Source organism: Pempheris klunzingeri, chromosome 1 (assembly GCF_042242105.1).
Source record: "Pempheris klunzingeri isolate RE-2024b chromosome 1, fPemKlu1.hap1, whole genome shotgun sequence".
NCBI lineage: Eukaryota > Metazoa > Chordata > Actinopteri > Acropomatiformes > Pempheridae > Pempheris > Pempheris klunzingeri.
The window spans coordinates 19,747,911-19,775,586 of NC_092012.1; the positions used below are offsets into that span (position 1 = coordinate 19,747,911).

At 41.2% G+C, this 27,676-nt stretch overlaps 1 protein-coding gene across 1 annotated transcript in view; it reads left to right on the forward strand.

The window, feature by feature from the left end:
- Nucleotides 1-27,676, forward strand: part of kif26ba (kinesin family member 26Ba) — a 77,550-nt gene that overhangs the window by 9,698 nt on the left and 40,176 nt on the right. The window contains exons 3-4 of the mRNA XM_070828762.1: nucleotides 15,197-15,922; nucleotides 22,763-22,947. Of these exons, the coding sequence (XP_070684863.1) occupies nucleotides 15,197-15,922; nucleotides 22,763-22,947 (911 nt within the window). The remainder of the gene's footprint in view (nucleotides 1-15,196; nucleotides 15,923-22,762; nucleotides 22,948-27,676) is intronic.

Here is a 27,676-nt window from a genome sequence, read left to right on the forward strand (position 1 = left end):
TCTTGAAAAGTATAGGGCATTTTGGTTGGGCCTTATTTCTTTAAGGGACTGTTTTAGGGTCAGGATTTTCATGTTACATCAGATACGGACTCAGTATGCATGTTTGCATGTTGGGGTGTAAATATACTGTGTGGTTACATTTTTTTTGTGACAGTATTAAAAGCACATCATAGGGCGAAAAAGGGATTCTTAGCTCATTGTCGAATAATGAAACTTTATTTATTCAGCACATTTGCATACACACCAGTGCTCAAGTCATAGGGAAGCTATAAAAAATCAATAAAAACACACTCTCTGCCACCTTGATTAGTCCAGTGAACAGCTGCTTCAACGGTCAGCCTGCTGCATAAAAAGCCAGGTGTTTCTGTGAGATTTGCACATGCATTTATTGGATATTGATGTTCGGATGTGTAGCAGTGTGGGGTGAATATAAAAGAAGGGGTGAAGTCATCTTGATACAATACAGATGAAACTAGAGAAGCATGAAGCGGTGCCCAGAAGAAGAGGGATCAAGTTGTTTTCTGTCAAACACACACATACACATACATACATACACACACATACAGCCTCCTGCAGCCTTGTTGCAGGGTAGTGCTTGTGTTGGCCAGCTAGTTTATTTACAGAGTATGAGCTCACTTATGTGTGATACTGTGAACACACACTACTGTCCCATCATAGACATTTAAAGGGACACACTGGTGTTTCAGGGTCTGCAAAAAACATATGGTGGCCTTGTGGGCTGTTTTAAACAACCTTTGAAAATTTACAAGAAGTTTTATAGTTTTAGTATTTTATAATACTATACTACTAAACTACAGAGGGACGATGTTACCTGATCTGTATTCCTTTTAATGTGTTCCAGTGTGATTTTGTAAACAAGGTTTAAAGGTTTTTCTTTTTAAATGGTGGGTGTAATTTTAGAGCACAGCTGTTATTAGTATTTAGTATTTAGTATTTTAAATTCTATATACCTCGTAGCTACTGTATTAGAAAGTGAAATGAGAGACACGGAAAACAGAGAGGAGGACAGGAAGGAATAGAAGGAAAGATGAATGTGTGGGAAGAGATGACGTAGTCTCCTTGACAAAGGTGCAGTGGAATTGTACACTCTCAGTGTGCGTGTATGTTGCCGTGTGTGTGTGTGTGTGTGTGTGTGTGAGCTTACTGTGGCAACAGACTAACCTTTTAGGGTCAAAATTCGAGCCAAGGCTCTGCCAGTTAGTCGTTCATGTTTTACAAGTACTGTAATGGCATTCCTGTTCTAAATACACTGCACTGCTGGACAGCAAATTTGTATGTGCTTGTGTGTACATTCCTAGCTTAACTATATAGGTTAAGAGGCTGGCTAATGCCAAAGATAGGACGAGAGGAGAACTCTCCTTGTGTGTGTGTGTGTGTGTGTGTGTGTGTGTGTGTATTTTAAGCAGCACTGTGAGTCTATTGTGTCAGAGCATTGTAAAGGGCAGGAGGTGAAACGAGAACAAGGTTGACATTTAAGCTGCAGTTTCCAGTCCGGCTCCATGGCAGACTTTGCTGCAGTAGTTGTGGTCCAATTACAGTATATTAGTATTTTAAGGCATTAATTCTTTTATGGGGCTTAAATATTAGAAATATTCTAAAAAAAAAACCCTGACTTTGAAGTCTATCGCTCGGTCAGGTTTGTGGTTACTTTCTGCAGAACGTATCTGTCTGTGATGAAAGCGAAGCACTACGTTCTGTAACACCGTATGCTGTTGTTATAATGTTTGAATAAAGTAAACTGATTCATGACAAAGAAATTTTTCATAGATGAACTGACCTCTGCCAGGCTCTCTGTCTTTCCATTAGTCTTCACTACCTCACCCCATACTGAGTAATAGACAAAAATATCATTCACTTTCGCCTAATGAATATCATCCATCTCAGCCCAGCAGCATCTCCTCTATCCGCACACCATTCCTCTCCCCGTCAACTCTTTTCAACAAGATGGAAGAGGAGGAACATAAAATTAAGATTAGAAAGGAAAGAAAGAAAACTAGTCAAAATAAAAGTTTAAAGAAAAGGAGAGGCAATAATTCATAACGGCTACACAGAGGTAGCAAGGCATAGAAGGAAAGAGATAGTGTGTGTGTGTGTGTGTGCGTGTGTGTGTGTGTGTGTGTGTGTGAGAGAGAGAGAGAGAATTAAATTGGCTGTTTGTTCCCAGTCTGTGCTTCAATCAGACACAGAGAATAGCCTCTAGCCGTTAAACTTTCCAATTACCCTGAGCAGATGGAGCCTGCAGGGCTCGATTTAGAGGGTTTGAAATGGTTGTTGTTGTTTACTGTTATCCGCTATTGACTGTACACCAGGATACATACAGTGTCAGAGAGGGAGTCATACCAAAGCTGGGCTCCCCCTCTTTAATCTTTACCTACACATATCTCTGTATCGCTTCTTTTTTCAGTCTCCCTGAATGACCTGTTGGACCTGCTGACCAAGCAAAAGCAATATCTGATCATATCTGATCTTCTGGAGTTGTAGCAGGCGGTAATGCAAGCTTGTGGCCATACGGTTGTCGTTTTGAATCCAAGTGAAACCTGGATGAGTAAGTCTCTGTCAATAACAACTGTGCTCTTGAGCAAGTCTCTAAAGTCTCTAGTACTCCCTCTGAGTGGCCAACAGTGATCAATCAATCAATCAATCTTTATTTATATAGCGCCAATTCACAACAGCGTTATCTCAAGATGCTTTACATAAAGAGCAGGTCTAGACCAAACTCTTTAATTAGAGAGAGACCCAACGATTCAGGAATTCAAAATTAAGGATTCAAGAATTCCCACATGAGCAAGCATCAGATATTATATTGAGCAACAGTGGCAGGAAAAACTCCCCTTTAACGGGAAGAAACCTCAAACAGACCCAGGCTCAATGTGGGCGGCTTCTGTAGGGGTCCGCGTTGGGTGGAGGTTGGACAGAGAGAGAGACAGAGAGACAGAGAGAGAGAGAGAGAGAGAACACAAACAGCAACCAACGTACTAGCAGTGACTAGTGCTTTACAGAGCTCTCATGTATGAAAGAGGGCTACTGTGTGATTATGAAGCCTGGAAAAGAGCAAACACGCTCAGTTGACTTTCATGGCTATAGGACTCTTAAAAAAGTGGTTTAGTTTTAGAAGCTTGCTTGATGATTCAAGGTTTAAGGTCTATGTTAAACCACATAAAAGCTCTTTGTACAGGCCTGGAGGAACCACCTGACAAATTGTCAAAGGTGCCATCAAACGTGGAGTTTACTGCATTACATGGTTTGTTTTTTAAAAAGGTTTTTCATGTTTCAGGATGCTGCTAAGCACTGCTGTATGCTGTAGACTCTCATCATCAATAATCCATTTAACAATATTTAGACCATAGTCTCCTAGAGGAAAATAAAATTTAAAATAAAATACCTTCTCTGTCCAGCCTATTCCTTTCAAACATGACCGAGCTCAGTTTCACATCAATATGAGATAATTTTCGATCATTCTCTCATACTTCTCTCATACGTCAGCTCCTGAGGAGCAGCTTTCCTCTTGCCTCTGCCTGATTCTAATTTAAGATCTTAAATACTTTTTTTCCCCACTTCACAGACTTTTCCTGAAATAATCACATCTTCAGATAACAGGAAAATTCAAAATAAAACCTGATTGACTTGAAGAAAAGACTATTGTGGGCAGCAAACTTTTTCCACTGGGCTGATGCCATGTGCACAACCTGGCACATTTAACTTTACTTTCCCATTACAAGATGAAACATGTAGTTGTATAATCAAATTCTGCAGTAGTTCATGGTTGACAGACTTCTTTTTTGCCTGATTCTGAGCCAGGAAAAACCATGACTGAGTTTGTATATTTGAGTTTGTGCTTTTGTGTGTGTTAGGGTATGAAAACTGTTTGTGTGCACTCACCTGTTTCCTTTTGTGTGTGCACACATGTGTAAGCGGTAGTTGTCAGGCAGATCTTTACCTTCAGTTCCTCCCCTGTGTGCCTCACTAACCTTGGGATGGAAGGATACTGGAGGGAGGAACGGATAGATGGAGAAAGAGGAGGAAAAAGGGGGAGCAGGGGAGAACTGAGAGAGTGTGTGTTCAGGTGTGGGATACGGCAAGATGGATTACCCAACCCAACAGGCAATTTATCACTGTCAGAGAGAGAGAGGGAAAGAGAAAGTGGGGAGAGTAAAGGAGAGAGGGGTGAGAAAAGTGAAAACGGGGAGAGAAGAAGTGAGACATAGAGAGGAATATAGAAGAGAAAGGATCAATGGAGGGAAAGATAGATAAGAGTTAAGAGGAGGACAAAAAGGGGGATACATAATAGCTGTGACAAAGAAACTGAAAGTATGATTCATACTTTGATTTATGTACAAACAGGTTAAGATATGATTTAACCCCATCTGTGAAAGTGTGGTCCCTGAAGCATATGGACTGTACTTCATGGACTGAAATGCCCTGAACTATTCAGTGATTTCTGTATTGTGCAAGAGTGTGTTTGAGTCTCTGTGTAGTTAGTAAATCTACCTCATTTGCTTTGTACTTGATTGCATTGGACAGACCACTATGAACAGGTATGGATCCTTGTGGTTCAGTATGTGGAGCAACATACTAACACTTGGTGGTGTAAAACCTTCTGAAATTTCTCACTGGCAATAATTAGCACCTGGCATTTTTCTCTCAGGCCCTGATATAAATAGACAACATATTTATAGTGAGGCACCAAGGTGATTATTCAGACTTTGACTGACTTTAACACATTTAAACTCAGTTAATAATGAAGGCAAATGTTTCTCTGAACATTATTTGGTCACTCAAACATGTATACGGACCTTTCTGTTGAGAGTTGTTGGAAACAAAATCACAAATCACAATTTTTATTGTGAGCAGAGCGTGGTGTTGCAGGATTAAGCCACCTGTACATATATATATGTGAAAAGAGGCATTTCCATAGACTACTTTTGCACTTTAATTAACTAGAAATGAAGCCAAGTTTGCCATCTATGTTCAGGCGCCAGACATCTAGTTAATTGGCAGCTAGCTAACACACTGAAGTAGATTATTTTCACATATAGTTTTGGTAGCAAATGCTTCATTTACAGTGAAGCTCTGATGCAGATGGTGGGCTGATTTAAAAACGGGCAGCAGAATTTATATGCAGTTCATTTACAGTCAGGCTCCACCACGGGTAGCCAGATCATTTAAAAACAGGACCAGCAAGCAACTTCCACATAAAAATAAGCAGTAATTTAAACAACTACTTCATTTAGAGCTGGGCACAAGATGTAGATGGACAGCTAATAAAAACCAGGCTCTCTTCCAGCGAGGTAGCTTATTTACATTGTAGCAGGGGGCTCGTCTGTAGACGTAGCACTGTGCAAGCTGGGACAAGACCCGTAGTTCAGGCTGTTAATGGGAAGGCAGCATTATACACTCATAGTATATTTACACAGATACATGCTTTTTTTCCCTTGTTACATTTGCATGATAGCATGAGAGAGAGAGAGAGAGAGAGAGAGAGAGAGAGAGACAGACAGACAGACAGAGATCTGTCCAAAGCATCTGTTTCCAGCATTTTTTATCCCCTTTGATTGGGTTTAACATCCCCCATACACACACACACTGATCATGCACTGCTATTTTTGTACATATGCGTGTGTGTGTGCAGTGAGGAAAACACAACTTTGGGGAGCAGGATGACCAATGAGCACTTAACCCAAGATAATCCATGGCAATGTTCAAACAGGCAATTAATTATAGTCATCAATCCCAAGCAGTGGCTGCATGAATGTAGCCTGCACAGACCGACGTACGTCACCAACATGGTCTGAGGAAGCGCTTCAAAGACTCTGTGAGGCCTCTTTTAAAGACCTTCACACTGACCCTGCTTGACTAGAGTCGCTTGCCCAGAGGCATTCAAAGAAGTAACATTTCAAAGGGTACTAACGTCTTTGAAGACCAATACACCAAAGCATGTGAAGCCACTGTCTCGCCCACTGGGTGAACAAAACCTGCTGTCCTGCACTCACTGCAACTGAGAGTAAGCTGACTGTCAAAGTCGGTCCTCTTAATTCATGGATAAGTGATAGCAATGGTGTGGAAGCACGTGCTTGTACGTGTCTTTACACATAAAACAGTGGTGTGTGGGCGCTAACATACTGCATAATTACCTGCCTGAAACTGCAAAGTGAACATTTAGAGACTTTAGAGAATATCAGAGTGTGATCAGTGTGAGCTTTAGCAGTGAGAGAAAGAGGTTCACAGAGAGACCAGTTTGAGTGCATGTGGGTACCAAAAAATCACATCTGACACCTGTATTATTACTGGTAGTGCACACACAGCATCACACAGCACACAAAAGCTGCATAAAAATCCACATATAAATATTGTACACACAGACACACTCTCCACGCAGTCTCCAGCGAGACAGAATGCAGCAGGTAATTTACATCCCCTATAGCTACTTTGTTGTGTGTGCTAATTAATTTCAGCATTGCTATGGCAACACAAATATTCTAATGCATTTTTCTTTGTTATTAATATAGCGTGTCAACATCACAAGGGAGTGTGTGTGCATGTGTGCAAACATAAGCGTGCGTCTGTTCATCTAAATGTATGCATAAGCGACTTTATGCGAGCGTGCATATGTACAAACATTTGTGTGTGTGTGCGCGCGCGCATAATAGGTTACCACTGTGTCCTAACCAATCTAACTCTTACACCCATCATTGGCTCATATGAAGGAATGACCAATTAAAAAGGTGATTAAAGGAGACATACTTTAGAGAAGGAGAGAGAAGGGGGTGGTAATAAATGAGCAAGAGAGAGAAAGAGAGAGAGAAGCCTAGCTTAATGTCTACACTCTCACTAACATGCTATTGAAAACGGCTTCTGCTTTGGGTCATTTCTGCTGTGTGCTACAGAAACACTAATGTGACTGTTAGCCAGCTTTTACACTCATACTAGTTAATTCAGTGTTTACTTAATAAGTGTATGCTGCACCAGGTCAGTGTGTGTCTGTGCGCGTATGATTGATCGTCTGAGGATGAAGCCAACTTTTGATTTCCCTACTTCCATTCATCTTTCCTCACACAATCCCTCTTCTTCCCTTTGTCCCCCTCCTGCCTTCATCCTGACAATCCTTCCTCTCTTGATCCACGTCAGTGGTCAGACCTTTATAATAATGAAGGCTCAATAATGTGATGAAGCTTTAATCGAGATTTTTAAGGTCAGTATCACAGATTAATTGTGACATTGTTCCATTTTTTTCTTATTACTAGTTGATAAAATTCACAATGGTTTCCTGTTCTTAAACATGTTCAGATAAATTAGAAATGGAATTTGGTGCATAACAATGTATTTGATTCGTTTAGAGGTGATTTACATTTGAATTTGCAGTGAACACGCCCAAATAACAATAAGCCTGTGGCTATGTGGTGGTTAATTAACAAAAACTAGCATGAGTGTAAGATCACCAACACATCACTTGCTATAGAATTGACACGACTTCAAGGTTCAAGGGAAGTGAGGTGAATGTCGGTACGTCCTCTGCTGATGACAGTTTGGCTGAAAGAGTCACAGTAAATCAGATGTGGAAAGAGCTCTATTTCCTTAGGAATGTCTTTTTCACCTATAAAAAAGGGCTTCACTTCTGTAGTTGGTTCTACACCAGATGTTCAAAGACATAAATATTATGGGCAGATTGTCAGATGAAAGCCTTTGTGTGTAGCCTTTGTCATAGGTGGAACTTGAGCTGGCTGTCTCCAGATGCATAATCTTGTCTCGAGCTGACAGAATCACATCTGGCACTAAATATTACATACTTGAATGCTGAACATGGACATATCAGGTGCCCGAAATGTCTGGAGCATGAGAAACAAACAGAGAGAGAGATTGAGAGCGACATAGTGTTTTTTTGTAGAGAAAGTCAGGGAGACCTGTGCTTGACCTCTGTCAGTGTAACATTTGTCCAATACAGTATGTGTGCACATCAGTGTGTTCAGTGTGTGTGTCTGTGATGCCATTTATAACCTCTGTGTTATTGACCTTGCTCTTGCACACACACACAGACACATGCTATCATTCTCCATCACGAAACCATTGTGCGTGATCATGGGCCACCTACATACTTGATGGACACACACACACACACACACACACACACACAATTTATAGTATTTTCTTCTCAGTGTCTTGCTGCTGGTTTCCATTTTTCATCCTTGCTTTATCATTCTGTCACACTGGCGCCTTCTACCGTGTGTTTGTGTGTGTCCTGTCAGAGCAGGTGCAAAGAGACCGTCTGCATCTCTTCTGCATGGATTCACTGATCCCCAACCTGCTGAGAAATGCATGTGTGTACAGAGGAGCACGTAGTGGGGAAATGAATGAGGAGAGAGATGAGAGTTAAATGAGTGTGGGGGGAGGAGGAAAGGTTTACCTTCCTTAGCCACTCGTCTGAAACTGATTACACACACACACACACACACACACACACACACACACACCAATAAACCACTGTCATTCTGGCTATAACCAACTAAGAACGTGTTCTCTCCTCTCCTCTCCTCTCCTCTCCTCTCCTCTCCTCTCCTCTCCTCTCCTCTCCTCTCCTCTCCTCTCCTCTCCTCTCCTCTCCCCTCGGATCTGCCATCTTTTCCTTTTTCCTAATTTTTGAGTGTCACACTGTGAAGTGGTGCTAAATATAGCAGAAGTGAAAACAAGGAATGACAAAGGAAGTGGGTTGAAATCATACAATTCAGTGTCAAAAGGTTGGCATGTACCCAGTAAGACAGACGGAGTGTGTGTGTTTGTGTGTTTGTCTATTTAAGTGTGTGTGTGAAAGGGATGTGTCCTGTTTGACAGCCTATTTTCTTGAACCCTTTACCTGCAGTGCGCACACACGCACACGTACACACACACACACACATACACACACACACACACATGCATGCACACTGTAAGGGACAAACAGGGCTGAGCTGTCTTTTCTTATCAAATCTCAGTAATAGCATCCTCCTGTGTCCAGTCTGCACACACACACACACACAGGCATTGCTACAAAGACTGATTGTCAGCCCACTAAGAGTCGCTGAGGTCACTGTTCAGTTAGCTTGCCGCCGTTTCTGTCTCTCTACTTCCTCTCACTCACTCCATCCTTGCACAGTGGAGCTGAAGCTGTGTTTGTCTGTCCTTGGAGGAAATGAATCACACACACAGCCTATCTGTGGTGCTGAGACTGATTGAGTCACTCACAGAATACTGATGAACTCAGAGGTGGAGAGATGCCTGGAAGAGACAGTTAGATGTGATGAAAGATGAAGGAAAGGAGAAGTAAAAAGGTCCACAATGAGACATTCTCATTAACTACAGTTTCATTAAATAGTGTAATGATAATAATAATCCTATTGTACATCCGATACTGTAAAAATACCTTTAAAGACTTGGAAAATAAATTTGCTTCCAATTAGATTCCCATATTAAACTCTATAAGATTGTTTGCCTGGACTGAACTCTAGCTTGTCTGGCAACATAATACCACACTAATGAGAGAGAGACAGAGGGAGTGTGTGTGTGTGTGTGTGTGTGGGTTTGGACCAAGGGAATATAAACAAACTCAAAGTTATGCTGTTCCACTAAAAGATGAGCTGGAAATAACAAAAAGGAAGCATCAGCGGGAAGAGGAATACAGAAACAGGGTCAAAGAGGGGGCACATAGAGAAAGAGTGTATGTGTGCATCTGTGTGTGTGTGTGCGTTTGTGTGTGCGTGTGTGTGCTGAATATATATACTTTGTACAAGCATTTATTATGCTAAATGTTTGTGTGTGAGCGTGTGTGCGTACTCAAGCAGTGTCCATGCCCAGTAGTAGCAAAAACTCCCCACTCTCCCCCACCCCCGCTGCTCCCCTGCTTTGGCTGCTCCCCAAATCTCAGCTAATTTGGAACAACAAGGCCCTCATCTCAAGGACCGTACACTGTGTCCACTTCATTGATCCTTTGCTCGCCTGTCTGCTATGCGTGTGTGTCTGAGTGTGTGTGCCGGAGATACAGAGGGGTTGAAAGAAGCCCAGAGAGAATTTGCACTAATTTTTGGCAAATATCTGACTTCTCCAATTCTCTCTAAACAGAAAAAGCAGGACTTCTATTTGGCACTGATTTGAGGATTGCCTCACAATTTCTTCACAGCAGTTCATTTTATCTATCGCAGACACATTTTATGATAACTGACATGAACAGTCGGTAAAATGAGACTCTTGCATTGCTGGTAAATTGTACACAGTGACTGTGGCAAGAAGATCAGATGTTATTTATTAGGAAAAAGGATAAACAGATTAAACTGAGTAAAGTTGCTTCTTTGTGAAACCTTTTACATAAATCTTCACTGAATGTTGCTAAACAAATCCACACTGGATTTAAAGACATCCATTAATAACTGTGCAGAATATTGTCCCCCGTTTACGCTTGTGTGTTCCAGCTGTGTTCCATATTTGTACCACGATATGGAAAATCACACTGCTTCCCTCTAAATCCTTACACACACACACACACACACACACATAACCCTTTGAGCTTCCGGGTGTGTGTGAATTGGTTTGCACATGTTGCAGCACTTTCTTCCTTCTCTTTCTTTTTGTTGTTTGATGGTGCATTATCTGTCCCACTCTCACGGGCAGGTGACCAAACGTAGATGACATTTCATATTTTCTGTGAAGCTACGATAAAGTAAAGCAATTGTCAGCCATCAACAATAAAAGTTTGGTATCAGAAATGAAGAGAAACAGACTCTTTCTAGAGTGAAAAGCATGCAAACATGTTATTTTTTTGCATGTGTGTGTGTGTGAGAGATAGAGGGAGATAGAGCGGGCCAGAGAGAGAGACACTAGCTTATTTCATGTAGCCCGGAGTGTGTGTGGTGTCTCATGCAAGCCAGGAATATGCGTGTACGATCGCCCACATGTGTGTACAGTTTGTATATGTTTAAAAACTATGTTCAATCCGTTATGCTATTCAGTGTTCCTGAGTAACAAGGTAGCCTTTATTCATAAATATGCACACACATACACCAACACACTGCTCAGATACTCGCCAAGGTTTGAGCTCCTGCCATGCCTGCGTGTGTGTGTGTGTGTGTGCGTGTGTGTGTGTATCTTGGGTCTTGTGGTTTGTTGACATAGCCTAGCAGGCAGATCTCACATTGAGAGGTTGTATTTTACTGTTAGATGAAATGTTGCTTTGTGTGGACACACTTTGGCACACTCACTCTCCACACACACAGACGGTATATTGATTGAGGAAAGGTAACAGGCTTTTTATTGATAGAGGCCTATTGGCAGACAGTATGTTACATTCACCCTCTTTTCCTTGCCAACAGGCTCATTATGAGCTTGCGGGCCACCGTGGAGGCTGACCACACACACAGATTAAGACAATCTACATTTTGGTCGATTTTTGGGCAAAAATTGAAACACATTGGTTGTTTATATATAATTGTGAGGCTGTGTTGTCATTTTGGAATAGGACCAACAACCAATTAATCATATAAACCCATGTAAATCGGATGCATTTCCAGTATTTTGGCAAGAAAGCTGCCTTTCCATATATCTGATGCGCTGCTTTCTACCTGTCAGTCACTCATCATTTACCCACACGTCCCTCCATTTTTTCATCTTAATGTCTGATTGTCTAAATCAGCTGAGAGATAACCTGTGTCCATCACATGCCTATTGATTGGATGCACATACACATATACAGATGCTGCATCTCTATAACTCACGTATTGATTAAGCTTCACTAAACAAAGAGTGCCTACCCATCACTTTGATTAATACTGTACATGCCACAGCCTCGTCTATGGCATGATATACTGAGATATTCATATAAAAGTCCCATCCTGTTGAACAGCTGTTTACAGTGATGTTTTTGCTCTTTCTGGATCAACATGTGTCATTAGTGATCATCTTTATTCTGACATTACATCATAAGTTAGTGTTTAAGCTGTTTTCTAGTTTGTTTTGTGCTCTGAGATCAATCAGGTAGAAAATGCAGCTGCAGTAATGGAATATTTACCACTTTTCACCATTCACCATTTTTTTGTAAAGATAATGAATGTTATGGCTCAATTTTTGAGGTGCAGAAGCACTTGGTAAAAGTCGTTCCAGAGAAAGCAGTTTCAGAGAAAATATTTTGTGCCTCTTGGTGGGAGAACTGTGCACAGAATGAAGAAAAGACGTTTTATTCTTGTGGAGACTGTACATGTTCAGATAAGTTCTTTACTGTCTTAGCCAAGTTAGAATAGCATGAGATGGTTTTTACATGGAGCCATACAATGAATTTGCTGTAACTCACTCACTTATACAGAATACCTACACAGATACCTGGCTTTAATGTCACAGAAGACGTGGGCTGGCTGAAAGCAGGAGGGTAATTACAGTTGTAAAGTGAGCTGGCACCACCTACCACAGATGTTTTGTTGAAGTACAGGGCTCCTAAGCAGATATTCACTCAGTAATGACACACTGACACTACATCTAGACTTAAGCTCACAACATCATTTTAATCCCTCCATTAGTCTCAAAGGCCTTGAGTAAAGCCAGACTTTTATAAGGAAAAACTGCCTCTATTTAATGACTTTTTGTTAGATAAAGTGCTTAATGCTTTGTATGCTTTGTGGAAAAATCTGAAGAAATATTTGCAGTGGGGTCAAATGAGGTTTACACAGATCTGTATCAAGGTGAGTGCGTGTGTTTAGCTTGTTAACTTTGATATTTAGAACAAGGAATCATGGCTGGAGATTTAGCACAGCTTCTCTCTGTGTGACTGCCTCCAATTAGTCTGGAGAAATATGTGCACATGCACACACACATAACGCATACCTGTACAGGCACATTCATCCATGCAAACAAGCACAGATAAGTGTGCAAAATAAACTGGACAAATATCCTGATTTCCACACAGAGGAAAGAACACTAAGATCGCTCACACACACACACACACACACACGCAATCACACAAATTCACCAGACAAGCACTGACAGAGAGACATATGAAGGTAGAGAAAGTCGAGGGTGAGAAAGATACATTTTGTGTTTTTTAATGATTCTGTTTTTCTGTTTATATATTTTATCCAAAATGGCAGATAATGCATTTGTTGATTTTGTCATGTTTTATCTCAAAAACTGTTTAGCATCTGCTATTTTTATTTGGGAGCTTTTGAGAACCTACAAGCCTGACAGTCTGCACTCACTGGTCAAATGTTCTGCATGCCACATTGACATGTGTGGCCACTCATTGCAGGTTCACATTGTCTATTTAGAGTCGATTCTAGTAGAGGAACACATCTGTGGATGTGGTGAAGTGCAACAGCTGTAGTTGTGGGAGTATTTTAGATATAATATGATAGTAGTATGTTTGATATTTTACACAGGTAAAGATCGTTTTGAACAACCTCAGGCTGTCCACTGTGTTTTCTTTGAATAAATCACCAGTTTTCCAAACTGAAATTTGTACAATTTAGTTCTTAAAAGTTCTCTATACAACATTCAGAACATTAATATAGTATTAAGCTATGTAAAGATATAGTAGAGTAATGGCAACCAGAGCAGGTGATGAAATCACACTCACTCTGTGTGAGTCATAATCTGAGCTTCATTTGTTTTGGACCTTTGCTGAGCCGAAAAACAAGTCAGAACTGCTGCCCAGCGACGGGCTCAGCTAAGCTACTGAGCCAACACAGTAGCACAAAAGCTAGTAGAGGCTGTCAGTCAGCAGCTGTGTACAGAGGGAATGAAAGACGCGACCATGGAGCCATGGTAGTAGTGGCGGCGGGTGGAGGGGAGAGGGGTGAGGGGCAGACGACTGAGATGCTGAGATATCATTTAGAGAACCAAAACCTGCAAAGGTGTAGCGTATTGTAGCGTATTGACAGTGAACTGGATCAGGACCAATGATCCCCATAAAGTACACAGATATAAATGGCTGACTTGTAATAAAAGTGTTTACATAGTGAGACCATGCAAGTTATTGAGAAATGTAATCTGTGATTACCACAGATTTGTGATGCTACAACAATATGATGAAGCTGATCCTTCATTTGTTGGGCTGTTGTTGTCCTGCCTCGCTGTTATATCTCGCTGTATATGAGACCAGCGCTGTGACTAGCTGACAGTGTATTTGTTAATAATCACCCAATGCTCTGATTTATATTCCTCAACCAGCCCTTTTCACTTCCTACTCAGTGCGGTGTTTTGCTGTTGTTTTTCACTAAAGTGCCCTTTTGTCCTCACAAATCTTGTTTCTGCAAGTAGGCCATTAGCAGTTAGTGTCATACTTTACCAATTCAGCCCCAGAAGAACAGAACAATGGGTTTTAAAATGAGAAGATGAACAACATGTGAGTGTGAAAAAGCTCAAACTGTCACCGAATGTTTATTTGTTGAGTGCTGTTTCAGTTACAATGATTACAACCAGGATTCTCTAAGATTTACTTTTAATGTTTTAAACTCCGTTCTCAGACATGACTGAACAAAAGACATGTCACAGTCACTGAGCTGTTCCCTGAGATTTTATTGCCTTTTTATGGGAAATAAATTTGGTCATTTGTCTTCCCTAGAAATTAATAGTCAAACAATTAACCTAATGTATGAAGAAAAAAATATTAGCCGTTGTTTTATCTCTTATTTTCTGAGTATTTACACTTTACAGATGATTCAAAGATCCGACAATAGAAGCTATAAGATGCTCTCAACACACAGGCTGCACTGTAGCAAAATTCATGCTGAGAAAGAAAAAAAGGAGAGTAAGGCCAGAGGCAAGAGGTTTTCATTGCTGTATTTGAGGACTCTGCTTGCTGCCAGCTTCTGTGACACTTTCACCCTTTAAACCCTAAGCATATTGTGTGTGTGTGTGTGTGTGTGTGTGCGCGCGTGAGTGTGCGTATGTGCTTGTGTGCATTTTTGTGTGTGTTCTTGCTTTTGCATGTCCTTCTCTGGGTGTGTGTGTATCTCTCTACACATTTTTCCTCAGGCGACGTGGCAATGATTGTTGGATTTTCTATAAATATTCGCATGATTTGCCCAACATGCCTAGCATCTCCTCTCCTCTCCTCTCCTCTCCTCTCCTGAAAATCAAAACATGCTGTTCTAGCTTTATTTTGCTCTCATTCATTCGCTCAGACACCAGCCTAAATCCCAGCTTTCTGTTTCTCTCTCTCTCCTTCCAGGATCCTTCCTTCTCTCTCCTCCTTCACGATAAGCTTCAGGTGCCCAACAGTTCTCGGCGGGCGTGGAACGAACGTGACAGTCGTTGTGATGTCTGCGCCACTCACCTCACTCAGCTTAAACAGGAAGCCGTGCGCATGGTCCTCACGCTCGACCAGTGGGATTTATCTCCCACCTCTTCCCCTACAGCCCTGGGTGGACGATATGGATCTCAAGGACCTCCGGGTCAGATGGGAGCATCCGGAGCGCCAGGAGGTCCTGTATCACGAGAATGGCCCCCTCCTTTTCTTCCTTCCTCCTCCTCTTCAGCTGGTGCTGCGGTTTCGCATCCTCCTCACCCGTCCTCCCAGTCGCCTTCCCCAAGCCCCAGCCAGACCCCAACACCCAGCCCCAGCCACGGACCATCCAACCCTAGCCATGGGAGCCCCTCGGTAGGTCAAACATCCAGCTGTGCTCCTGTAAACCCACAACCTCAAGGCCCAGGGCACAGACTGGGGTCCAAGCCCAGTTCCCTGGGGCTTGGAGGTGGGATGGACAGAAGGAATGGGTCCTCCAATTCAGGAAAAGCTGGTGTGCAACAGCAACCAGTGACTGGAGTAAACAGCCCTGGCCATAACGGTGCTAACAGCAGTAACAATGGGAGTGCAGCAGTACTGAGTACAGCAGCTTTGCAGGCCCATCAGCACCTGAACCGCTCTAATGGAGGAGTTACACTCTATCCATACCAGGTAAGTCACCTGTAGAGGTGTTTGTGTGTGTCCATGTGTGCATGTCTATGTGTTCTTAATGATATGGACACATTTTACACCAAAGGTAGACATTCATTTTGATGTAAAAAATGAGCTCCTTGGAACCCAGTAATTTGCCAAAGAATCATCATGTTTTTAGATTCATTCAGTCATAGTTATCTGTACATCAACTGGCACATTGACATTGGCAGTTTTGTCTGAGGCGTCCACTAGCAATGACAAACATTTGTTTTTCCTCAATGGTGAAAGAGCTCATTTAAACAACTTACTGAAAAAAATGGTTTCTTAGTAGCTTGCGGGTGTCAATTAAAATCTTAAATTGCAAAGAGGTTTTCCACCAAAATAACTCCCCACAAGGACACAATAACCAATAAAACTTAGAATTCTGGGATTTCATAACCATATCTCATAGAGACAGAAGCAAAATATCTCCTTCAGCTTGATGGAGGCAGGACACAACATATTTTGTTCACTCGATGCAAACCGTAAGAGTGACTCAAATTGAAAATGAGATAAAGAAGAGGTTTCAGGAGGAGACAGGAAGAGGGGGAGCGTGAGTAGACTGGAGAGGAAGATGTTAGGAGGGAGAAAATGCCTCAGGTGACATGTGGTCTAGAGGTGTATGGAGGGAGGCAGGAGAGCTGAGTGTGTGTGTGTGTGTGTGTGTGTGTGTGTGTGTGTGTGTGTGTGTGTGTATGTGTGTGTGTTAACGTGTGTATGAACGTGTTTTACAGATGTAATAATTCATACAGTGATAATTAGGACTCTGGGGACTCTATGTCACACACCCGCAGTACCCCTTCACTCTTTCACTCTCTCTCTCTCTCTCTCCTTATTGCTTATGCCTCTTTCTTTCCTTCTCCCCTATTATTTCTGCTGTCTTCCTCACACTTTGTCTGCTTCATATTCACCCCGTCTTCTTGTTCCCCACCTCTCTTTATATTTTTATTCATCCCGTGGCTTGAATCAGATACAGAGACGGAGTCGCACAATCTCTTGAATTGTTTCATTATCTTGTGCTACTGGTCAGAATAGACCTACAATAAACTGGGCATAAGAACTGTTACATATTCTGGCCTGTCTTTGTAGAAGAGGCAGTGAAAGTGTTCAAATCTGAAGGAGCTCTATTGCCAAATTTCAGTTAAGTAAATAATTAAGAATGATTTTTTTTCAGTTGTTTTTCCTTTTCTACTGTCTAAAAGGAATATGATGGAATGATATTTCATATCCAAAAGGTCAAAGGTAAACATCACTGTGACATCATAATGTGCAAAAAAGTATAGTAGTAAAGTATAGCATCAATATGTGTGTGCATGTTGTACAAATGCTGCATTTCTGTGTTCTGTATTTGAATTTGTGTAAAATGTTAGTGAGTGTTTGTGCTGTGACAGTAATGGTGTTTCAGCAGGAAAGGAGAAACAGAGCACGATAATAAATCACCCTCATTTAGACTCACCCCTGAGAGAGGAAGAGGAGGGGGAGGAGCTGAACTGCGAGACGATCAAAAAACTGGAATGAAAGTAGAAACGAGAAAATGAAGTGAAAGAGAAGGGAAGACAGCATGAAGAGAAGGTTCAGAATAAGACTATAAATACGAAACATTTAATTCTAGAGACATCGTTGTATACAGACACATTGCTGAGATGAATATGGCAACCTATACTTTGCATTTTTACTTTGAAAGAATTGGATTTTATTGGAGATCTGCTTAACTGCTGCACAACACAAAACATAAAAGACTGCCGTTGGTGTTCTAGCATCAGTGGAGCTTTCAGAGGGTCTTATAATGGCAGATGATTGAATGCAGAGCAAATGAGAAATCTCCTTCCACATGTTCACGCTTTTCAGCAAAGTGAAAGAGAAATAAACACGTGTGCAGCGACTGCAGAGAAAGTCAGTGGATTTCAATTTGAACTCTGCACAAAGAATCAGCAGGTTTATGGGAAATGTGGTCCTCAGAAATCCCACCAAAAGCAAACATTGGAATGGTCCTATTCAGTTTAGTTATTTCTAATTTGCAAAATCCATATTAAAGTCACCTTCAGAGGCAGCACAAAAGAAAGAAGAAGAAGGCAGGATGCAGAGGTAGACAGAGAGCAGAAGCGACCTGTTTGCCAGTGTAGCGGACATTAAAGTCTTGCTGGCTCAGCAGTCTAAGAGGTGACAACCTCCACATATTATATTTATTAGGACTTTTCTTTTTGGTCCCACAAGAAGTATACGACAAATGAAAAGTGCTGATTCAGTCAGAACAAGGAAGACTGATTATAAGGGACCCTGTGTGAATCTCCCAGGTAGCTTACTGGGATCAGTGAGCCGATGAAGGCCACAGATATTTTCAAATGGATTTAAAAAAATAATAATAATACAAACAGAATCAAGTGCAGTAGCATCAAACACATCATAATGAACTATAGATGTCCATCGCACAGTAGTGGATATGGAGATTAATAATCTTGGTCAGTCAGTCTGCATTTTAAATCAAGTTCTCCATTCAGACTAATTTAGGATCCATCTGGTTGACAGATGTTTATTTCCTGAGCCCCTTAACAGACCAAGATGGTGGTTAGCGTGAACTAAGGGTCCGAGCTTCAAAAGCAATGAGTGATGTCAGCCAGCAGCAGTGTACTCACTGATGTATCATCCTTTCATTTGCTCAAAGAAACAGCCCAGAAACCCTTTTCCATATACTGTATCTTTTAACTAGCAGAACTTGCTAAGTTAAATCAGGAAAAATCAAGTTTAGATCAACTGCTTATTCACTGTTTTAGGCTTTTTTTTGTGTTGGTTTTGGTGATGGTGGTGGGGTGAAGAAGAGATAGATCACTCTCACTCTCACTCTTCCTCTCTCTCTCCAGCATGAGAAAACACATCTAACATTGTCTCATTGCCCTTGCTCTGTCCTTCAAGCAGATAATTGAAAACAGGTTTATAGAGTGTGGTGTGTGCCTCTCTGTGTGCCTCTGTGTGTGTGTGTGTGTGTGTGTGTGCGTGCTGATTTCAACAATGGTTAGATTAGCTTTCCTAATTCACAGTGTTTGCCCTGTTTGTTTTGCCTAAGTTTTAAGACTGTCCTTTAGGATTAATTAGGGCAGTGATGAGGGACTAAAGGTTAGAGAAGCTCTTGATCGGAAGGTCATAAGTTCGATTTCGGGACCAGCAGAATAAATGGGGAGTGGGGAAAGGGAAAGAGTGGCACTTGTCCCCTTACAGCTCCACAGAGTGTCTTATAAAGCACCCCAAATGATATCACTTGAACTGTCCAGCCGTTTGATTATAACTTTTTGATTTGGTTTAAGTATACATTCAGACATAATAATCTACCACAGGTACACAGAGTCTCCCTTCCCTATGAGTTCCTCTGTGACAGAGCAGTAGACATGCTCAGTTGCCAACAGAGAGGACAGCAATAAATTGTAGTTGTGTATTGCTGCATAACTACATAAAATGAGAGCATGATAAGTGCATGTAACAGCCATTTGGTAAGGTAATGAGTATTTTGTAGTATGTCTATGTTTTGAATCATGATAGTGTCAGAAAATATATCTTATTATCTCTGATATTCCATAAAGTCATCTGCACCTCTAAGTGAAAGTAAAGTGAACATGAAGATATATTTCTTCTTGTCATCATTTTCTTTTATTTGTCTTTGCCATTCAATTATTCATTCAATATGGAGCCTTAAGGCCGTCACTAATTTGATTATACCATAAACTGAAAACTATGTTGATATGAATCATCAGATATTCAATCCAACCTTCCTCTGCCTCACCTTTGCTCTCTTTCTTTATATCTATGATACTTTATCTACAGTGTATATCATTTACTCCCACTCTTTTATTTCTTCATCTCCTTGCCTCCACTCTCCCAACATTTTGTTTCCTTGTGTTTCACATACAGTCTCTCTCTTTCTGTAATGCTATCACTAATTTAAAACAAATAAAAACCCTTTTCCATTTGCTCACTTACTTTTGTGTACCTGGCCCCATTTTCTCCCCTACTGTCAATCTGAAAGGGCAGGCTTTCTCCCTCTGTTCCTCCACTCTACTGCAGTAAGCATTTAGATTGTTTTACAGATTGTATCTATCCCCCTGGTACAAGCAGGCAGGACCACACACATACATGGACACACAAACACACAATTTCTCTTTTCATCCTCCTCATATGGACCTGGAATTTAAGACACAAAGTCCATGTTGGTTGGATGAAGCGTGTGGTTGGGAAAGGATGGAAAAATAAAATAAACCTAAGAGAGACAGATGAGGAAGGTGAATCCTTGGGAAATGACGTTTGTGTTTTAATGAAGATGAATGAGCCAGCTTTTACCCTTTTGTAAGAGCAGAGAAAGAGGGATGTGGATGTGTAGAGAAAGAGGAGGGTTGAGTGTGACGGAATAAGTGTGTAAGTGTTTTTTTATCCTGTCTTTCTGTGGTAATCTGATGTTACATTCATCAAAGTCCCCCATTTACACATACTAGCTCAGGTGTTCTATGAAAACATGATCAGATGCTGTGTTTTTATTGATTTGCTGCATTATTTTCAACACAATCCTTTTCTCTCTTGCTGTGATGACCTAATATTCCCATAGGGATCATTAAAGTTTCTTTCAGTGTAATTCAATCTAATTCATGATTAAATGCAAAGACCTGTATGTATGTCCTGTGGGACAATTTAATTGAGATAAGTGTATCAGCCTCATATGAACAAACAGAAACAACAAAAACAGAATTTACTTCACAGACTACATCACCCAGAATGCCATCCATGTAAATGCATTAGCCAGGTGACCATGCAGGAATGCTGTTCCAAATAGGTATCATCATGTTATACATCTCATTACTGTGTGCAGAAGTTCAGATGCAGAACTAATGGCAGCTCACTTGCAATAGCTGGTTTGATGCCATGAAGCATAATTACCCATCAGCACACTGCTGCTTTAGACACAGAGAAGAAGAATCAATCATGTGACAGTATAAAATGAATGACGGCATGGTTATTGCATTTTTTCGTGACAATGGGAGGTGCAGCTGAGGAAAACATAGTATATAGTCTGTCCAGCCCCTGTGGTCTGAACTGCCAACAGCCACATATTATTCAACCACCTTTACTCCTGTTTTATAATAGCTCTCTGTGGGGACTTTTCTCCTACACGGTGCAAATAGTTTTCCTCTTCACATTTATCAGGATAAATGAGCAACCAGTGCAAATGCACAGGTATTCCATGTAGCTCACTGAACCTTTATTCCATACGTACACAAATCCTTTAATAATGCAGCAGTAGCCAGCGAAGTCTGAGCATTTGAAATGCATGTAAATGCACAAGGAGAATGGTATATAAACTATAGAGGCATCTAATTTACAATAGGTAATTTATCAAGGCAGTGTGCAGGGTGCTTGCACCCCAGGAGCCCTTAGCAATAAATATACGCACAGTGGAGCTGATTTACGCACACATACACACAGGTGCAGAGAAGTGCATGCACGTCTGTGCACAATGACACGCACAGACAATCTCACAATAGACATAAATGGTCGCCGATTTACTCTCACACAAGCATTAGTTCCTTTATTGGAGCGTGTGGTAATGATTTAGGTGCTCTGTTGTCTGGCTGTTGGCAGCACATAAAGAACTATAATCAATAATCCATATCTATTTCACGTATGGGGCGGCGACACACACGCAGAAACACACATGCCTCTGCACACACATCTGTGCACACAGCGACAAACGAATGCAACACACTCTCACACAAAGCAGTTGAATGTGCCAGTGAAATGCTTTTCACACACACATACAAGCAACAAAGCTATAAATCTCTCATTTTGGTCACATTGACAAGAAGGAGAGATTAAGAGATATGGGTAAAATGTGCTTCCTGTTATATATGTTAGCATCAAGGGTGTATATGAATTGAATGAACAGTTTGGTCCCTCCTCAAACACCTAAATGTATAGATAAGTCCTTTGGCATTGTGACTGCTAGCTTTGCATGCAAAGATAAAGTTGCTGCATGTATACTATACATCTGATGAAAAAGTAAATCACACAGGCCAGCAAATTTCATTTCTTTACAGTGTTATAAGTTTAAAGGTCTCTCTCTTCATCCTCACAGTCCTCCTTCCCTACATACTATCTAATAAAGGACAAAAGCAATGAAGGATGATCCAATAATAAAGGACACATAGGAGTAGCTTAAGATGGCAGAGCAAAGGGACAGAGAGAATGAAATTGAATAGGTTAGAGGCAATAATAAAAAGAAGTGGAGAGAGGGATAGAAAAGAAAGGAAGTAAGGGTAAAAGAGTCGGACAAGGCACCAGGTCAAACAGAAGAAACTGAGGCAGTAGGGCGTGTTTGTTTCTGTCTGTCTATCCTGGGACTCAGACAATATTCAGCTGTTGGTTCACTGTGATCACTACAGATCTTATCTGCCGCAGGAAACACACACACACACAGCACAGACCTGAACATGCTTTTGAACAAATATGACTTATCGCTCATTATTGAGCGATAAGTCATCGCTGTTGTTATTTCAAATGATGAATATAGATATCAGAAAGGAAATATTTTAGTTTTTTGAAACCAAAATTCTATCAGAATACATAAGATCTAGAACAAGGGCAGAGCTATACTGTAGTGTGTGTGTGTATTTAATGTGTTTATCATGAAGGACATGAGCATACAGTTGGCATTATCAAAGATAAAAAATACTCTCATCACATCTGTCTCTGTGAGAGCAAGAAAACAGAGGAGGACACACACCATACCACTTCACTGTGATCTCAGGAGTAAACATTTTGACTCTCTCTGTCTCCCATCAGATCTCCCAGATGGTCCCTGAGGCATGCAGAGAAGGTTTGACTGAGGCTGCCCTGAACCGCTACAACACACACTCTCCTTCACACACTAACTCAACATCGCACACCCACTCTCCCTCTCACACTCCAGCTGTGACCACGACGGCGCCGACCACCACCACCTCTGCTGCTGCCTCCTTCTTTGCCAGGTAAGACACATTCACATCAGAGCACCACATACACATCATGTCACCCTGTGGATGCATGTCAGGGAGATCAGCTAACTTCCTGTTTGATTTGATCTATCTTTTTTCTTTTACAACTCTTTATTGTATTTGACTAAAATATCATCTGAGAATGATTTAAAAAAAAATTATAATAAAATAAAACACATATATATATATATACACACACATACATACACACACACACACAGATATATACACCACTACTATAAAAAGCAGTAGTATGTAGCATTTGCGGTTCAGAAAACAGCCAGTGTGACTGAATGAGACAAAAAAGAAGAAGACTGAATCACACAAAACTCATATGAACACTGTGGTACTGTAGTTTAATCCTACAAGGATTACCTTTGCAGGACTTAGCGGCATTATAGGGACTCGAAGAATCCGTAAAAACAAGTTAGTGAGGTGTATCTTACTAGCTCATTTGTGCAAGATTAATCCCTGGGTTTAGTTCATCCTTGGTTTGAGTTTGAGTCTCCACATACCGTTGTGCTGACAAGTTGTCTAATAGAGCAGAGGGACGGAAAGAATGAGAATACAAACAAGTAGATGTTATGAGATGAAGATGATGGAAATATGGAATAGGCCTATTATTATATTACTTTGCATAAGTGTACTTACTTACTACATACTAGTGTCTCCAGTCGTCGATGAGCTGTGCAATCAAATGTAGAGAAATGCAGAGCGACACAACATAAATAAGACACGGGTAATATAGATAAATTATTGATGAATAAACATGGCAAGCTCAAAATGAATGAGTAAATTATTCATGGGTAACACAAGCCTATGAGTGTGTCACAGCGTCTGAGGTGTTGCTGAGACATCCTATCTAATGAGCTGCTTTAAATCACATTGTGAATGACACAGATGGTTTTCCTCCTCACGTTCACCCATACTCTACTCTACAAGTCCTGTCTTTTTTCCCTTGTGTTAATGTAGCAGACATAGTGCTGTCTGTCTGTCAAAGCGCCACTGACCAGGCACAACTCGTAAATTGTGTGGGAACACAGGCAAACACACATGCACACACTCTCTCTTTGGCTTTCTTTGTATGACCCCCCCCCCGAACTGTCAGGTAACAAGGCCATTTTACACACACACACACACACATCTGGTTGACATTCCAAACATACAGCCAGCTGTCTTTTGAGCGGATTTATGAGCATTAACCTTCTAAGTTAAAGAACATGGTTTGTTTAATGGTGCAGGTGTCAGTGTCTGGACATGTGTGTCGACATGTGTGTTTGTGTGTGTCTAGCTATCAGTCTCACTCTCCTGTTTTAGGCTGTATAATTACTATTGATCCTCAGTGTTGTGATATGTAATCTCCTTTTAACATCCCAGTGTGTTTGTTTTGTTTTCTGTTCAAAATTTCACCAACACACATGCACAGTTTGTCTGCATTTTTCCTGTCATTTGTGTGTGTATGTGTGTGTGTATGTGTGAAGTAGGATTTCAATTTAATTGGCAAGAAAAAACACTCACCTTTTATTTTTGACTCTTAATGCGTGTACATGTGTGCATTTGTCTGTGTGTGTGTGTGCGTGTGTGTGTCTGTGTGTGTGTTTATGGTCGATGGAAGCAGCCATGCAGTGCTGGTAAATCCCATGGCTGTCTTGGTCTTTACTCTCAGACGTGGACTGCATACAGACATTCTTATTACACATACACACACACACACACACACACACACACAATCTCCCTCTTGCTCACTGTCTGCACACAGTAAAATCCCTGTGTCCACCACATCTCCACACCTGATCCCTTTCCTGTTCCACCTCTTCCTCTTTCTATCCCTTCTCTCATCTTTCGTCTTCAGGTCTCTCCTTCCTCTCTTTGGTTGCCTCTCTCACTCTCTACCTTCCTCCACTACTTTCCTCTCTCACTATTGTTCCGTCATACCTCTCTTTACACAACAGTTTCCCCATCTCCACACTGACCTTTTCTTTACCCCTGCTAATGTGAATGAAAGTAATATCTTTCATTAGTACCAATCATGTCGGTGAATATGTCACACTTGCGCAGTAGCTCTCCATCTTCCCTGTGCTGCAGTGGCCCTCTGGGGACGCTGGGTTAGGGGATAGAGACATGCTCTACATGGCTGTATGTGTGTGTGTGTGTGTGTGTGTGTGTGGACGCTCTCCCGCGCTGGGGGAAGGGAACTTCTATCTGTGCAGGAATTTTTTTACTGCATGCTCCAAGGATTGGATTTTTAGGGATTTGGCCATGTATTTGTGTGTGTGTGTGTGTCGCTGGAGGTTGCAGAGTAAATGAATAGGTCCCAAGTGAATCAGTGAATTGGGAAGGTGTCGTTACATTGGATGGAGGATGGGTGTGAGGTGGGGGAATACTGTCACTTTGTCTGCCTCTATTTACCTCTTGCTGCCTCCCTTTTCTTTAAAAAGAAGCATTCCATGGAAAAACCAATTTAACATTTAAACACCAATCATAATGGCTGATTGATGATTTAAGTAGGTGGCCTCTGGTAAACCAATTACTATATCAACTGGCTGATTGCATTAGGACCACATTTTCTCTTAGTTTTTGGTCACATTCAATTTAAAAGTGATTGAAAGCTTTTATTTTGACAGAGAAGAAGAAGCCCATTTGCTCTTCAAGTGGTTGTTTATAGAGTTACTGGGAGGGCAGCAGGCAAGTGTGAATCTGACTATTTTATCCATGTATTACTAATTAATTTATATCTTATTATAAATTGCTTAATGGAATGAACAAAGGGTGTAGAGCACGCTGCTTTCATGATACACTATTTTCACATGGTTCAGACAGATTAGTAAGCAGCTCAGTTATCTACAGTAGCACATGTGATACCTTGTGATATGTATGTTCGAATACATGTAAGCCAGAAGTATCATGTGACCACTTTAACGCCACATTGAGGACAGTAATGTCTTATTATTTCATTGTTGAGGCGTGTGTGCACCATTACATTATAGCATGTGTCTGGTGTCGTTATAGGAAGCAGGAAGTGTCTAAATTGGAGGGTATGTGCACATGTCGATACATAGATAGTGTTACTAAAGCCAGTCTCCTGTCCATGCCAGCCTTGACCTGACCTCCTGCGACACACACAAACACACAAAAACACACTCACACAATCACTCTTAATCTATCCCAGTATCTCCCTCCACTGGCAGCCTGTTAAATAGAATGTAATTAGCTTCTGAGCCAACAACACAGCCCAGAGACACCAGTCATAAATCAGCTGTGTGTGTTTTGTATGTTTGTGTCAAGTGAAAGTGTTTGTAGTTGTGTGGAAGGAAGAGGGAAACAAAGCATCAGCATGTTAGTAGCTGGACTATTTGTGACCTGTGACGCTTTTTAACAAGAAAGAGAGACATGGCACGACTTAAGGGAAGAGAGGCGAAGATGGATGAAGGGATCAATACATGTAAGGAAGGCTGTATGGATGGTGGGATGGATGGGTGGACATATGGAGGGCAGAAGGCAGGCAGCAGAGAATGAAAGGGTAAAAATAATGAGGGAGAGAGGAACAAAATGGAGAGGATGGATGAAGGGATGTTTGTAGAGTGGGAGGGATTTAACACTGGAAGAATGGGGAGGGAGACGAGTGGGGGAATGGATGAAGGTAATGTGGGAAGGAGGGAAAATAAAAGGATGGGGGTGACAGTGGAAGAGCTGAGGGATAAAGAGAGAGAGTAGATGGATGGAAAACAAGTGCTCTTCACTTTAGGGTTAGATTGGAATAGATCCACTTGGCCAAATCCCAGGCCACTTGTCATTAAATGCTACCAATTAGATGGTATGTGTGTGTGTGTGTGTGTGTGTGTGGGGGGGGGGGGGGGGGGGGGGGGGTGTCTACTATGCTTGAATTGAACCATAGATTAAACCAGTCAGGGTGAGAGCACATAATAAGAGTAATATTAGATATACAGTGGTGTGAAAAAGTATTTGCCCACTTACAGATTGCTTCTGTTTTTGCTTTATTGTCACACTTACATGTTTCAGATCATCAAACCAATTTTAATATCAGACATAGATGACCTGAGTAAACACAAAAAGCAGTTTTTAAATGATGATTTCATTTATTAAGGGAAAAAAGCTATCCAAACCAACCTGGCCCTATGTGAAAAAGTAATTGCCCCCTTCTTGTTAAATCATGAATTAACTGTGATTAACCACATTTTTGAAAGCTGAGTTCAATTTCACTTGCCACACCCAGGCCTGATTACTGCCAGAGCTGTAGAATCAAGAATAGACACTTAAATAGACAACATGAAGTAGGCTGAAAGATCTCAAAATGCAACACATCATGCCCCGATCTAAAGCAATTCAAGAACAGACAAGAAACAAAGTTATTGACATCTATCAGTCAGGAAAGGGTTACAAAGCCATTTCTAAGGCTTTGGGACTCCAGCAAACAGTGAGAGTCAATATCCCCGAATGGAGAAAACATGGAGCAGTGGTGAACCTTCCCAGGACTACCGGCCTACCAAAATTACTCCAAGAGTGCATCAACGTCTCATGCAGGAGGTCACAAAAGAACCCCAAACAACATCTAAAGCACTGCATTTGCCTCAGTTAAGGTCAGTGTCCATGATTCAACAATAAGAAAGACACTGGGCAAAAATGGCTTCCATGGGAGAGTTCCAAGGTGAAAACCACTGCTGACCAAAAAGAACACAAAGGCACATCTCACATTTGCCAAAAA